A 15,714-nucleotide genomic window follows, 5' to 3' on the forward strand; every position below is an offset into this window, starting at 1 on the left:
TGTTTGATCTATCTGATCATTACTATAAGTTTGACAACTCTTACTATCTATAATACATGTTCAGCTGTCTGTGTCCTGGAAGAAAAGCAGTGTATACACCATAATGGACTTTTTTTATAAAACAACTTCACAGATTTTTATTGGTACCAAAAAATAAATAAATAAATAAATGAGGTCACGAGACACCCTCTAACCTAAGGAGGTATAACACACATGATCAACCGCTGGATTCACAGCGTTTCATGGGTAGTAACAGACAAGTAAACGATGCATTCCTGCTTTCCCCAGTTTTTATACTCTCAGGCCATGGAAGTATCTCAAAGTCACAGGGAAGAAGAAACAGGAACTGTGCTTAAATGGGTCATTCACAAGACCCAGTGCATGACAAGCAATACACCGGAAAGATGAATTTTTGTGGTCACAGTCTTTCCCCACATTATTCAGGTTATTGTAACTATAGTGATTAACTTCAATGAGAGGGGGAGAGAGAAAGAGAAGGAGGGAGAGAGAGAGAAAGGAAGGGGGAGAGAGAGAGAGAAGGATATGGGGTGAACATGTGACAGTGTAACTGTGGACTCATGAGGAATTCAGAGAGAGACAGTGGTTGTCTCTGTGTGAAACAGGCAGCATGGAGAAGGCCTGTGACATTGATCTCGCCTTACTACTGGGATCTTCTTCCTCTGTCTCTGCACTGTCAATGCGGCAGATGAAACTGTCTTGGCCTAAACATGCAAAGAACAAAAAAACCTCAGGGTTTCTGAGGAAAATTTGATGTAGTGTCTTTTTGTACCCATGACACACAGAAGCATATTCTGAGGCCATGCATGGGATTGCTGGCTTCTGAATGACTTAAATCATTTGCAGACAGAGTTTTACATGAAATGTGAATAAATGGGTCCTTTAAAATACTTCTGCATTTGCCTTTAACGTATTACCGTATAGAATTAATTAACTGTTATCAGAATGAGCTTTTATAGAGTCAGTTAGTCTAATACTGAACATTTTGAGATTTGAAATAAGTTTATACTGTCAAAGAATGTTGTGCTATAATGGGACTGAATGGGCTTTTATAGATTTTACTGCATTATATAACATGTCATCATGATGAGTTTATGTACAGAACATGATAAAATGTGTAGAACATGATGAAATGCCATTTGAGTTTGCACTGTATACAGTAGACAAGATATAAATATAAAAGAATGTCCATATACCCAAGCATAGCTAATTACATTTACATTACTCATTTGGCAGATGCTTTTATCTAAAGTGACTTATAAGTGAATAGCACCAATCTATAAAAATATGCACAATTTGACATATGAATTGTGCAAAAACCGTATGAGAAACAAAACAAACACAAAACTGTTTTTAAAAATCACATTTTGGGGGATATGTCATTTTAAAAAAGCTACATTGTTTTGTACAAAGACAAAAAAGCACACCTGGAGAACATTTAACCTGGTCAGTGCAGGTGAGAGATGAACAAAAAGCGTGTAGAGGTTTTGAAACAAAATTTGCAACTTGTTTAACACACCACCAAACCCTTTCACTGAGTAAGATACATTATATATCTTCTGCACATTACAACGTGAAGCCTTTCATGGAAGCACGAGGAAATTCCCTTTACCATTAGTGTTCAGTATACCATGGCAAGTCAACCAAAGGATGTGCGAAAAAGGACGGAAAATTGGATTTGCACTGTAAATGCGGACAGATTAAGAGAAGCAAAAACTGTGAAACAATGCGGATTCTTTTTTGTTACACTCATTAAAGAGTGGACACACACACCCTCCAGCGTTATCTGTCCGCCATGGTTCACATCAGTCCATGTTGTGGTGTAAGGTCGCCCACACATTATTAGTTGAGCTGGACTCTGTCACCAAGCATACACAGGAAGTGGTGAGAAGGCCAACGGCTAGTCCAGCTTGATTTCACAATAAAAACTTTATTAGATTAACTTTGAATAACAACGACTACAGAAAAAAAAAAAAAAACTAATTTCAAATCATGTGACTTAAATTAAATTAAATTCGAAGATTTTTAATAACACGTGGCATATAAATATATCTATATACTGTGTAGTAATCCCGTCAAGAAATGTGGAGGATGCCTTTATTATTTTATCTGTCCTTTAACTCTTTAACGGTGCACTATCGGAAATACCGTTTGGGATTTTTCTATGTTGTATGTGGCTCACATCACAACATAAAATGACAATAAACCCCGTTTTTACCTTACCAAAACCGATAGCCGTTGGCGTCTCCTTTAATTTGAAGGCGATAACCGGAAGTACTGTTTTCTGTTTTGGTTAGCTTGACGGTGTCGGAGGAGTGGATGGAGGCGAAACGTCTTGGAAAAGTCTTTCGAGTCCAGACAAACACAGTTGTTTCAGTTTCAGGCATACTGTGTTAACATGTCAGTATGTTTAGATCCTTCTTGATGGTGAAGAGGCAGCGTTTCCATGATGGCGGTTACCGCAGCACAGGCGTTTCTATGATGGCTAAACTGAAAACTTAAGGAGCAAACTTCGAACGAGGAGCTGGAGTCTTTTCCTAAACTTTCCCTGCTGTCAGTTTAAAAAAAGAAAGAAAAAAACAACTAACACCATTATGGCACACACTACTTCGGTTTCGATATGGGCCTTTGCTTTTAGTTTATACTTCGGCGTGTCCAAGTGTCACTTTACCATACCACTGAAAATATACCCAGGGACGTACAATGTATCCTCGGCTGTGGATTTGACTCCTGTGCGGCGGGTGGCGTTAACCTCTGATGGAAACGGCCTCTCTCTGGCCTCTGATCCAACTGGAACAGTGAACTTTCTGGACATGGTGCAAAACTTACAAGGGGACTCTGGAAGGGGTTACTACATAGAAATGTCTGTTGGTAGTCCCGGTCAAACGGTAATGTATCCTAAAACACTCACTATATCTGTTAATATCTGTATGACTTGTACAGGACAAGTGGTTTTAAAATGATTAAGCATACTCTGGTTTTTAGGATTCTTAATAAGTTAAATACACCACTTTTATTCTTTTCTCCCTTTCGTTTCTCTACTTTCCTTTTTGGTCATTGGATTTTACACAGGGTCATGTGTTATATCCAGTCACTGATAGCAGGTATGATGTGTCTGCTGTGTGTGAACAGGGGCTGGTCCGTCCACCATGTGATCCACTGAAGGGGTGCTCAGTGTCAGAGTGGGCTGGGTGTGTTTGTTTCACCCCCAGGGCCTTGGCTACCTATCTCTGCAAGATTTGATATTTACACATACTGTTTGATATCACCCTAACAGCAGAAAAACGAGTCAAGGGGAAGATACACCCGGCATACTCCATTATCACTATTTTTATAAGATGAAAATCAGCTGCTTATTTTCCAGGCCTGTGTCAGACCATCATAGCAGGATAGTATCACAGCTGTGGGGTGCTGCAGCTGGCTCCTGTCTTTACAGCCTTGGGGTGTGTAGGTAGACTAAACGCCCGCTCACATGCACTCACATGATGCTGCTTGTGAGGAACACTGTTTCTTACCAGGCAGCTGACAGGGATTATGAGGCTCCCAGGGAGCAAAGAGCAGCCCCAGAGTTGTGCAAAACAGCACAAGCCCTGGTGCAGGCATACTTGAAGCTTTTTTTCCCTTTAGTTGCACAGAAATGTGCCTGTGTAATTTACTGTCATTGTTTCATACTGCTCCTTACGTAGAGTGCGTAACAAGATCATATTAATGATTAAGGAGGACTAAATGGTCCCGGAAGAGTTGGAAGAGGGATCATCCCGTCACTATTAAAAATACATGATGCTTCAGGGTGTTGTAGGTTTAAGGCCACGCTCTGCCATTGTGTTGTAAGTAGACATGTTTGAAATGGAGCTTAAACCAAAGGTGAATTATCTCATTAGTATCTCATTGACCTGTTGTTCCTGGGACTCTCAAGTTAAACAGATCAGAGCTTTTAAGACTCTTGGGTGGCACAGCTCAGTTTCTCAGGCTCACAGAGGCTTATCAGTACTGCTTGCCATGACACTGCCCTGTGTCAACCTCTGAGAGGATAATGTTGCAGCACTTGCCAGGGTACAGTTCCCACACACAACTTTACAACCAGTCCAAAGTTGTACTTTAGGAAAAGATACTTAATGTCTGCTGTTCTAATGGCACACCACAAAGGAAGAAATTCCCCAGACTTAAGGCAACATTTTAATCCAGTGAATGTTCCTCAGGTTACATAGAGGGCAAGTGACACATTTAGTTATAGCCTACTATATGTACACAATCACCAGACACACCTGTAGTTCCTAATTAGCGATAAATAGTCAGCAGAAGATGAATATAAACAGATTACCATATTATCATCTGTTTCTTTCATGATTAATCTTCAGGAGATAAAGTCATTAACAATGTTTCTCCCCAAACAAATCAACTACAGTATATAACAGAATTAATTTATTTTTACTGTTTGTGTAAGACCCTGTGATTACCTCACGTGTTGATTCCTAATAGACTCTTTTTCACATCAGACATCAATGTCACATGTTAACTTATCATAGCAGGAGAGACACAGGTGTAACTGATGATGCTAGTGATGATTCACTGTCTTAGTAAGCCATCATGTACAACACAATCATCACATACACCTGTGTGTTTCCTGCAATGGCACGTCAAAATGACAGCTGTGCAAAAGGTCTATTTCAGACCTCTGTCAGGTGACATACTTTCTACATAGCCCAAGGAGGCTCAAGGGGAATTAAACTGTGATTTAAATACATTATTTTAAAATGCTGCACCTATAGATGATGGTTTTGAAGGAAATATGTTGCAATCTGTGTTAGCATTGATTGTGTCAAATCTTCTGTGCTACATTAAAATGTAATTTACAAAATTTCTAGTTCAATACTACAGATATGAGATGTACAGAGACAAAACACATCACCAGAAATGTACATGGGAATAGCAGGAACTAAAATGTACACTATAGATAGAGGAAATAGTTGCACTTCTCATTGCTTCTCAGATATTCCAGCCTTTATACTCCTGTAATCTGTCCATAGTTACAGTGAAACCTTTATATCAGCCATTCACATCAAGAGATCTCATTCCACTTTGGTTCAGATTGGTTATGCAGTGCCAAAATGTCCTGTAACTCAGTACTACTGAGTTATACTCTCAGTATTATTCTAACTAAATGATGATGTGATTACGGGGCCGTGGTGTTAAATGAGCCACTATTCAAATGAGCCACTAATTGCCACATCTGTTCGCATGTGGCACAGCCAGGCTGAGGTGTCGGCTGGAGAGCCTCACATCTGCTAATTGGTACAAACAGGTAGCAGATGCACGTTGCCGCCATGGAGCCACTGCCAATTAGACAGAGAGCGCTAAACTGCAGGCTGCCGCAGCAGCAGGGGAAGAGATTTGCCTGAGGCTCAGGAGCCGAGCTGAGGGAGGATAGTGTGACTGGAGTAGATATGCGGTGTGGGGATAAGGAAATGCCCCTGCTTCCCCCCTCCTCCTTCACCACAATCCAGCATTTTCCAATTTGGCCTGTTTGGCCGGTTCAGGTCTGATGTGACTGGACTGATGCCATCTTCAAGACGGCAGAGTGGTTTTAGATGGCACAGTCACCATGATGGGACCAGGGCCAGTCCAATGAGGAGGAACTGATAAGCCCATCTCCTGCAGACAGGGGGCTTCCCGTGCCCGACTGAACTGGTCGATAGCACATGGTTGATAATTACAGAATTGTTTTATAATGACATTACACACACCTGAGACTTCTGGTTTCTGAGCAAATAGTGCAGTATAGTGACAAACAGACTCTAGTTAGACATGATTTGATTGGCTTGAGGACTTGAGGAACAAAGCATGAGGAAGTCTGACTTTTTTTTCTTGTTATCTTTGGAATGACTTGTTTGCCTGTCCCTTTTAAGCGTTAAACAAACCACTTCCTGCTGTTCTGGTTTGTCAAAAACAAAGACAGCCACAGAGAAATGATGATAGATTGATTATTGCAGTAACAGTTTGTCCCTGTGCAGCTGAGCATGCTGAATGAACACTTACCATTTTCATAGACTGTGTCATGTGACATAATTGAAAAGCCACTGTATAGACCTCTTTGTTGTTGAGTCGTCAGGTGGCTGTGGGGCATTCGGTTTATGACGCCGTCATGGTGAGGAACGCTGGCTACTGAGTGTTAATGTGGCCACTGCTCAGATGTGGAGGTGACATAAGTCTGCTGGCTAATTAGTTCCTACTCGCTGACTTGATGCCTGGAAGACAACATTATCTCAACTGTTGTTAGCTGGTCCCCACTGTGCACATGACACATACCAGAATGGCTGGATAGGTCATACAGTCAGTAGCTAGAGGCTATCATGTTTGACTCATGGATCACACATTAGAGAGTAATTATAAAAGAGATGCTCAGTAATTTTTGCTCACTGACAAAGCTCTTTACACCAGTTTGTTCCAGTTTGGGATCTAAAATAGTGCTATCTCAGTCATTTTTTTTAGCCTGCAAGAAAACACTGACCAAAAAGCTGCCAAAACAAAACAGAGTGGCTATTGTTTTCTAATGTAATAATTCCACACAGCAGACGTTTTAGCTAATTGTATATTTGCAACATGCAACATTGCTGAGTTGTAGACAATGTTCATTAATGACATGGGCACAAAGTGTCTCAAACTGAGATTGAGATTATTTTCATGTGTTCTGTTGTTTTTTGCACTGTTTATTTACTTTTTCATATTGTGTTTCCAGATAAATGTATCTATATTTTATTTTTTTGTGTTGCCACCTTCCTATAAAAAACACTGTAACAAATTTTCCCTCTTTATTTCACCCTCTCTCTTCTTCTGCTTTATTTTCTCCTCTTCTAATTAATAATGCAAAAAAACCTTAACATGTCCTTCTTAACTTTTTAAAGATTAAAGTCTTCTTATTAGTATATCCCTCTTTGCTTCAGCTGTCATTTTATACCTTGTGACTCAGGAGCTCTGTAAGTAAGGGTGGGGTTGTCTCACATTATCAAAGCAAACTCTGCCTTGTGTTTTTCAGCTAAACATCCTGGTGGATACAGGCAGCAGTAACTTCGCTGTGGCTGCAGCCCCACACCCGTTCATTACTCACTACTTCAACACTGCACTGTGAGTGGCCGGAGCACTATGTATAATCCGATACACAAACTCTTGGAAATGTGATACCAGTATTGAGTTTTTGTGTTACCTTGTCTGCTCTTCATCACCCATTCTCTCATGACAGAATTCACTGGTGAAATGTGTCAGAGACTCTAGTTTCTTTGCAGAAAGATAATTAGATTACTATATAATAGATATTAGTAGTATTTCTATGCTCTTGAGTGAGTAATTTAATCATAAATGCTTTACCCTTGTTGTAAAGTGGTGCATCTGTCCTGTTTTACAACTATCTTTTAATGTAGTTCCCTATTATTTGTCCCAAACGTATGCTATGTCTCAAATCGTTTACTTCAGTTGGTACACTACATGACAGATACACATACAGATGATGCTAACTTCCGGCCAACCCGGAAAAAAAAGTTAAGCTATAAACCAACTACACCACATGACGCATGACTTTAACGTTACCACTAGGCTTCCAAATAGTAATTTCAGTTAAGGCACTTACCTCTTCCACAAAAGCCATTTCTTCTTAAAAAGTTAGTAATAATTTGCCATAGCCTGAGTATAAACAAGAGGCTGTGAAGGTGGACTGCTGAGTAGTTCGGTTTTCATATGGGGTTTTCTGACGGTGACAACCTATGTAGTCTCGTTTAGCCACTTGTTAGCAACCTACTATATAGGACACGTAAAAGTTATTATAAAATTATGTGGGGTATTTTCTGACGTATTTTATGTTGTAGAATAAAACCTGAAAATGTCGAGTTTGTTTAAACTGTAGACCTCATTTAAGGCATTTAACCAAAAATCCATTTACTGGCTTTCCGGTTTTTTTTTTTTTTGGGGTTTTTTTTGTACTTACCGGGAACAGCGGTTGCAACATGTCCCTCCGACTGTCGCCCGTCAAAATCTGCGTTGACTGCTTTGCTCACTTATTTTAGAACTGAACGTTTTACTTTCTTGTTTTGTGCCCGACGGGGCGGCGGCGGCGATATGGAAATTACGCCGCCTCGGCCGCCATTTTTTTCAAGTAGTGTTAGTGGCCCCTCCCATTCCATTACGTAGACAAGATGGCGACCGTTGAAAGTGAGAAGTGTCAACCGTTCCACACACAACTTTTTGACAGATTTGAGTTCACCCTGCGGGTACATTTAGGGCACAATAAACAGCAAATGTGTCCATGGAAGTATGTGAATTGAGGCATGGCACTTATTTCCTACTAATTTTTGCCATTCATCTACCATCCATATACCTTTTTTCACACTTCTTGGCGTTTTCTTCTGTGTTTAGCTCCACTACCTACAAGTCAGCTGGTCGGACTGTAGCTGTCAGGTACACCCAGGGCAATTGGGAAGGTGAACTGGGCATCGACCTCATCTCCATCCCCAAAGGTCCAAATGGGACCATGAGCATCAACATAGCTGCCATCCTGTCGTCTGAGGGCTTCTTCCTTCCTGGGGTCAACTGGCAGGGAATCTTGGGGCTGGCCTATCCCATGCTGGCACGGGTGAGAAAGAGAGATATTCACCTTAAATCTTAGGTTTGCCAATTAGTAGAAAAAGGTTAAATTCCCAGTGTGATAAAATCATAACGTATTTTAAAATTAACACACAGTGAGGAAATTAAATATGGAAATCATCATTTCCCCTATTTTTTATACTGTATATGGTATTTAATAATATTTATGAGTAAAAATTCAGATTCAGATTAATGAATCAAAGGGACTATTTTTATTCTATAGCTACAAGGACACTGTATTTATTAAGTAATTTACAAATACTGTCTTCTTTTCAGTCCTGATATTTCAGGCCTCATAAACTTGAGTGTACTGCATTACCCAGATAGATTAAATACAGTTTGTAGGGAAAGTAAAATATTTTGACTTTGTATTAAACACAGTGCAAATCAGTTATTGTGTATTGTTTATATGAAGCATCAAGCTTTTAGATACATCTAAGAAAATGTGACTCGAGGAAACAAAACTTGAGGTGAAAATACAGACAGGAAAAAATGTGTTACTCGATAATATCAGGTTTTGTCAAGTTAATCGAGCATGATTTCCTACTGTCCCACATTTCTTTTATAACACTGAATGACTTTTCAGGCAAAGATCTTATCTGAGCGTAGTCATAGACATTTCACATGACAACAGAAAATGTTTCGTGTTCATGATTTATTTTCAACAGCCAAGGGCATAATGCTTTTGCGTAATTAAGTTTTAAAAAAATATCCTCAGTTTACTTTTGTTGCCCTAGCATGTCACGTATTAGTTTATATCCCTAAATACTACGGTAATATTTAATTACTTCAGGTTTCCAGGAGACAAAACCTAGGTGCTTCTGTCCACTTTCTTTAACGTGATAATTTGGTGCTGATGGGACAAGAGTGACGTCAGTGTAGACCGGCACAGTACATTCTTTCATTCAGAGCTGACTATGGCAACCTTTGGGATCAAATGCCAGTGATAGGGGGGCAGATATGCTCACACTGACCACTTTGTGCTGCTGGTGTCCCCTGAGTGTTCAGGTTCATCTTGCCCGAGGGCTGTTTGTCATGCGAGACATGATAACACATCACTGACATGAAACCTGTCTGTGGAAAACAGGAGGGAACATCCTTTAGTCAAGGGGGCATACCACTGTCTCAATCCTACATACTGTGCATTAGTGCACACACACAGTTTTAATCACACATTCTGTTGCAGCATTATTAAAAGATGAACTAATTTAAAAAGTACATGTATGGAAAACACTATAGGGCAATCCCATCTGTCTGCCAGCAGTTAACTTTGCATATCTTCCATGTTATGAATGTAACTTTGTTCAGCCCCACAGGCAGACAGATGGTGCTTTAAGTGTTTTAATATGTATAGATACTTCCAGTTTTAGCAACAAAATTACCAGCTTGTGTATTTATTTCCTTTTAGACTACTATTCCATGTAATCACTAGAATATACAGTCAAACCCAATGGCCTGAAGAGTCATTATGTTCTTTTTTGGTCTCTCCAAAATTCCCATTTAGCATTTGTGAAACAAAATCCTTCATTTTTTAAAAGCGTAACACTGTTGGTTGATTGTAAAATATGTCAAACAGGGAAAATAAACATACTCAAAGCGAGGTATTGTGCACAGTCACACAAACTAAAAGCTAAAGCTCAGATCGATTTAACATGAGTTAATGATTACACATCTCTTCTGCTCTCCTCCCTCGATCAGCCCGACTCATCTGTGGAACCCTTCTTCAACTCTGTGGTGCAGCAGCTGGGAATTCCTGACATCTTTTCCCTCCAGATGTGCGGTGCTGGACTGTCAGCCAGCAGTGCAGCAGACCCCGCGGGTGGCAGTCTTGTGAGTAGTCAGGAGGGGCTGCCTGAGGGAGGAGTTTGATCAAATGAATATATCAAATAAGATTTGATTGTACAGCTTGCTCAAAGGCAAAGTGGACCTTTGACCTAAACAGAGACACATTTTATATTTTATATGACCTTTGCCTCTAATTCTGTATTTTTATTAATACAATATGTGTCTAGAGCTGTGCAGTATCAGTTATGTTCTTCACCCAGAGATGAATGGATTGTGGTTGAGCTCTTTTCTCCTTACACTAAATAAAATCTCCTCATTAGATTAGACAGAGCAGCTCTGTGTATTTTAGAAACATAATAGGTGGTATCCTCCTCGTCAATGTGGTTTCTCTGTTGGACGCTCAATCTAGTTAGAGTGCAGCTAATTAAGCTAAGATAGTATCCTGCTGAGAGCAGGTCTGTCACTGTTATACGAACAGCCTCGGTGCCTCGCTCCCTGCATCTCCATCATGTGACCCACTGATACAGACAGATGGATAATATGGGAGGGTGTGTGTGTGTGTGTATATTTGTGTGTTGGATATCTAATGTGTTGTGACCTATAGATGAGTGAAGAAGTATTTTTGTTCCTCCTCAGATCCTGGGAGGGATTGAACCAACTCTGTATCGGGGGTCGGTGTGGTACACCCCCATAATAGAAGAGTGGTATTACCAAGTGGAGGTTTTGAAGCTGGAGGTTGGCGACCAGAATCTGGACCTGGACTGCAGAGAGGTAAACTTCATCATGTGTTGAATACTGCTCAAAAAAGGTCTTTAAATGCCAGTGGATTGTATCTGTATGTGCGATGCAGAAAAGCAATACTATATTCATTCTTGATAAGCTGATTGTATAAAGGTTACAGCAGCGAAATAAAACAGAATCCGCAGCACTGCCATGGGGAGTAATCCAGTTTGTCTGCTTGTGAAAGAACTTCCTCATTTCATATTCTTTAGTTTGTTCAAGGTCTTCCATAGGAGCCTGTTGAACTGAGAAAAACCCTACTACACTTCACTCTTCCTCCCTCTCTTTCAGTATAACATGGATAAAGCTATAGTTGACAGTGGGACGACACTGCTGCGACTTCCTGTCAACGTCTTCAATGCAGTGGTAGAAGCCATCACACACAGCTCTCTGGTACGCTGCCGTCTCTCCACAGACAATGATGAAATGTGTTGTCAGACCAAAGAGATGCAGGGGGAGGATAGCACACACTCACTATTCAAGGACATAGTCGCTTTGAGAGAAAGGATCAGGAGTTTTACAGCTATAAGAATATGCGTGTGTGTGTGTGCCCATGCTTTTGTTTTTTGTTTTGATTTTTTTCTACTTTACAAATATTTCCACCTTTTATAACTGCACACAAACAGTACTCAAGGTTAATTTGAACCTGGGAGCAACATTTTCAATTAATGTATCCACATCCTTGCAGATTAATCCCAAGTGGGAAAATGAAAGAGAACAGCAAGACCTGTTTTGTACTGAACTTCTGTTTCTGTATGTTTGTCTTCTGCCTTCCCGCCTGCCTCTGTCTCTGACTGTTTCTGTCTTTTTTTTCTCTCTGTGGTTCAGATCCAGGACTTTTCTTCAGGGTTCTGGGATGGCACCAAGCTTGCATGCTGGATGAAGGGAGAGACCCCCTGGAGGTTTTTCCCCAAACTGTCCATCTATCTGAGAGCCACAAACACCAGCCAGTCCTTCCGTATCACCATCTTGCCTCAGGTACCTGGATAAACCTAAACACAAAAACAAATCATCCGCTCTCCAGAGCCTCTCCGTCAACTTTAGAGACACAAACACTTATCGGGCTTCATTCTTCTCTGTTAATTTGAACATCCTCTTGCAGATGTACATCCAGCCAATCACAGACGTGGACGGCACACTGGACTGCTTCCGTTTTGGACTGTCGTCGTCAGCTAATGGTCTTGTGATTGGCGCTACTGTCATGGAAGGCTTCTACGTGGTGTTTGACCGTGCTCAGCGGAGACTGGGCTTCGCCCTCAGCAGCTGTGCAGGTGCGGGTTCAAACAAGATCAGTGCAAAAACAGAAAAGCATTTAAAACTCAACATATCATATCAGGTGTCCAAATATTGCAAGTTAGCATTAAGACACTAGATGCTAATCTGCAGTTTGCAGAGTACTTGTGCATGAATTTCTTTATGATTTAATAACCTTATTAATGTTTTTGTCAGTCTTATATAGCGATAGTATTTTGTATGCAGTTTAAAATGTGTGTTACATGTATTTATATTGTATGTGTTTGTATGGAGTGATAACTCCTAATAACTCACAATGGAAAAGTAGGTACAGGATGGGCTCTGTTCATACTCACTCTTCTATTCACCCATTTACAAACCACCTTATTGTTGTTTAGAGCAGCAAATATGAAAGTTTACATGAAAGGGCTGTAGGTTGATCTTTATTATATGGTTTTATCTGGTGATGGATAAATGGCATTTGCTGACATGTTGCTGGTAATGCTTTGAGACTTACTTTTTAACACAAGAAAAAAAAAGATACCCAAGAAGTTTATAAAGCGCTGTAGTTTAATTAGTAACTTTTGGACAATGAAACTGTGCAGGGAACTGTTCAATAATAATTTGAGGCTGACTGATCATTCATCATGACCTAAACAGCAAAGGTTTAACCTTAGACAGTGGAACTTCCCTGAAGTTCTGTGTAAATGTGAGCATAGGCGAAGCTGCCCGTTCTCATCTTAAAGGACAAAGATCACTTTTGTTCAGTACAAAGCAAACAGACTTGGAGCAGATGTAGGCTGAAGGTTAAGGATGCAGGCTTGTGACAGTAGGGCTGCCAGCTGTAATTCCAGAACTGGCTGGTAAAATCCAGACAGAGAAAACTCTCAACTACTGATGAGCTGCCCTTGAGTAAAACAAATAACCTCAGATTACTTCAAAGATGCTGCTCAGTATCTTGCCATCTAAGACAACAGAGAAGCTGCCACAAGTAAATTAATATATCTGTAATTAGCAACTGTTGATTATCATCAAAAGATGAACTACCTTTCTCATATGAAAATACCTCAAATTGAATAAAAAAAACCCTCTTCACTTCTCTTTCTATTTCCTCATCTATAAGCTTCTAGGTTTATTGTTTTTATTCAGCAGTGGTTAAACACCTGCATAGATACATTTATTTCAGCTTTATCAGGCCTGAATAGATAATACAAATTTAGCACTACTCTTTTAAGGGTCATGAGATTCATTTTGTCTTTTTTTTCTGTATATGACTTATAGTGTGGGTGTCCAGGCACTTTATGTATTTTATGTTTTATCTTAGATGTGACTTAAAACTGAGGTCTGCATGTATCTGTCTTGTATTTCTCTGTAGTGAGCGGTGGAGTGGCTCTGTCAGAGATCGCGGGACCTTTCTCGGCAGCAGACGTGGCAGCCAACTGCTCCAGCGGGCCGCTGAAGGAGCCTCTTCTGTGGGTCATCTCCTATGCCCTGATGGCGGTCTGTGCCGTGGTCCTCATCATCCTGCTGCTCCTGCTCATCCTTCCCTGCCGACGCAGAGACCACTCCGGGGAGATAACTGATGAATCCTCGCTGGTCCGCCACCGCATCAAGTGACTGAGAGTGAGCGGAGGGGTGAGCAGGATGAACGGGCAGGGAAACAGTGAGCAGAGCCCGTCCACAGAGGTGGAGAAAGGGGTGAGGCTCGGCATGCACCGAACAGTAACACTCGGCTCTGAGTGTCTGACCAACTCTAGACTGCACTCATCAGCTTGGCCCGTAGAGGTAGACACAGACAGATCAACTGCCTCTTAAAGGGAAAATCCACCTTAAAACACAGCTGTTGGTGTTTCCTGTTTACCTTTCTTATTCTCACTGATAATTCATGCCATGTCATATGTAGACACTGTGACACAGAGAAAGACATCAAGCATAGAAGAAGTAGTTCATAATGCCATGTAGCCACAGGGCAGTTTTTAGTTATGGGTACTGCTCTCTCCAACTACAACCAAGTTTGTGAGCACATTCGATCAAGTTCAGCCTTCAGCTCTTGTGGCTGGCTGTCCAAAGGTATTTTGGGAAATGTAGGACATCACTAGCACAAACAGAGGTGAACCAAACTATGCAACACTAATAATTCCTGACATGCACTAGAACACCACACCAGCAGTGACGCATAGAAGTGCAATATCTACGGGTGGAGTCTCTTCCTTACAGATAATCACAGGACTGCGGGTGCGGAGCAGAGTATGTACATGGTCAACAACCACTGGTGCATTCTTGAACAATGAAAACGTTACTGATACTGTCATTTCCAGGCAAACTGTGTGTCATTCATCTCCAAGGGCATAGGACCTCTTTAAATGTGCCTTTACAGTAGAGCGTCAACTCCAAACCTCCAGTCTTCTATGGAGTCAAATTAATGTGTATGTCTATTGAAGTTAAGGGGAAAAGCTGCTCAATCAATCACTGTTAAATAAGAAGAATATTACACACGTTTACAGTGCCTGTAGTGCCTTTAAGTCTCAGTTCACTGCTCATATGGCGGCTTTGTGAACAGTTGGAGACTTATTCTGCTGAATTGCACTTTTTTTTCTTGTAAGTTGATCAAAAGTATAATATAAAGTCAAAGATCAATATTTCTGGATCTGCAATTTGTTGTATTAATGTAATTTTACTAATTCTGCATACATCCAAGTTTATATTTAAATTTCTTTGAATGTGATTGTATTATTCTTCCAAATCTTTTCTTTTTAGACTCAAGGGTGCATATTCATATTTCACATTTTATACAAATCAAACACTAAATTAGATGGCAAGAGATTTTTGTAAACTGATTCATTGGAAACACATGCAGCTTTCCAGCTGAAGCTCAGTGACCTGTTAGCAATAAAAAGTTATTAAATGCCATGTTAATGCCATTAGTGACAGCTTCATGTATAGAAGTCAGTGATGAAACGCGGTCCACCACTGAGACTGTGCTGCACAACCAATCTGAAACTAGCACGCTTTGGTTCGTGAGTATCACCGTCTGCCAAAATTTAATGTTGAATCAAATTGTCAAATTAAAGATACACTTGAATCTTTGAATGTTGGCTTATTTATAAGTGTATTTTTCTGTGCCAAAATTGTACTTGTGCTGTAAATAAAACAACTTGTGACCAAATCAAGGATGTAAATCATTTAAAATGAATATTTTGTTTATTTTTGTCGTGAAAGGTTTGACTCAGGACCAAACCATCTTTTGGGAGTTCAGTGGGAACAAGC

The 15,714-nt window shown here is 40.4% G+C and overlaps 1 protein-coding gene across 1 annotated transcript; it reads left to right on the plus strand.

Annotated features, from left to right (window-relative positions):
- The first annotated feature begins 2,296 nt into the window (after positions 1 to 2,296).
- Positions 2,297 to 15,613, plus strand: bace2 (beta-secretase 2). The gene is made up of 9 exons (XM_018662104.2): positions 2,297 to 2,906; positions 7,052 to 7,140; positions 8,422 to 8,638; positions 10,348 to 10,479; positions 11,071 to 11,205; positions 11,506 to 11,607; positions 12,043 to 12,192; positions 12,317 to 12,485; positions 13,823 to 15,613. The coding sequence occupies exons 1-9, from the start codon at positions 2,613 to 2,615 to the stop codon at positions 14,062 to 14,064; spliced, it is 1,530 nt and encodes a 509-aa protein (XP_018517620.1). The 5' UTR covers positions 2,297 to 2,612; the 3' UTR covers positions 14,065 to 15,613.
- The last annotated feature ends 101 nt before the right edge of the window (positions 15,614 to 15,714 follow it).

This window comes from Lates calcarifer, linkage group LG21 (assembly GCF_001640805.2).
Source record: "Lates calcarifer isolate ASB-BC8 linkage group LG21, TLL_Latcal_v3, whole genome shotgun sequence".
NCBI lineage: Eukaryota > Metazoa > Chordata > Actinopteri > Centropomidae > Lates > Lates calcarifer.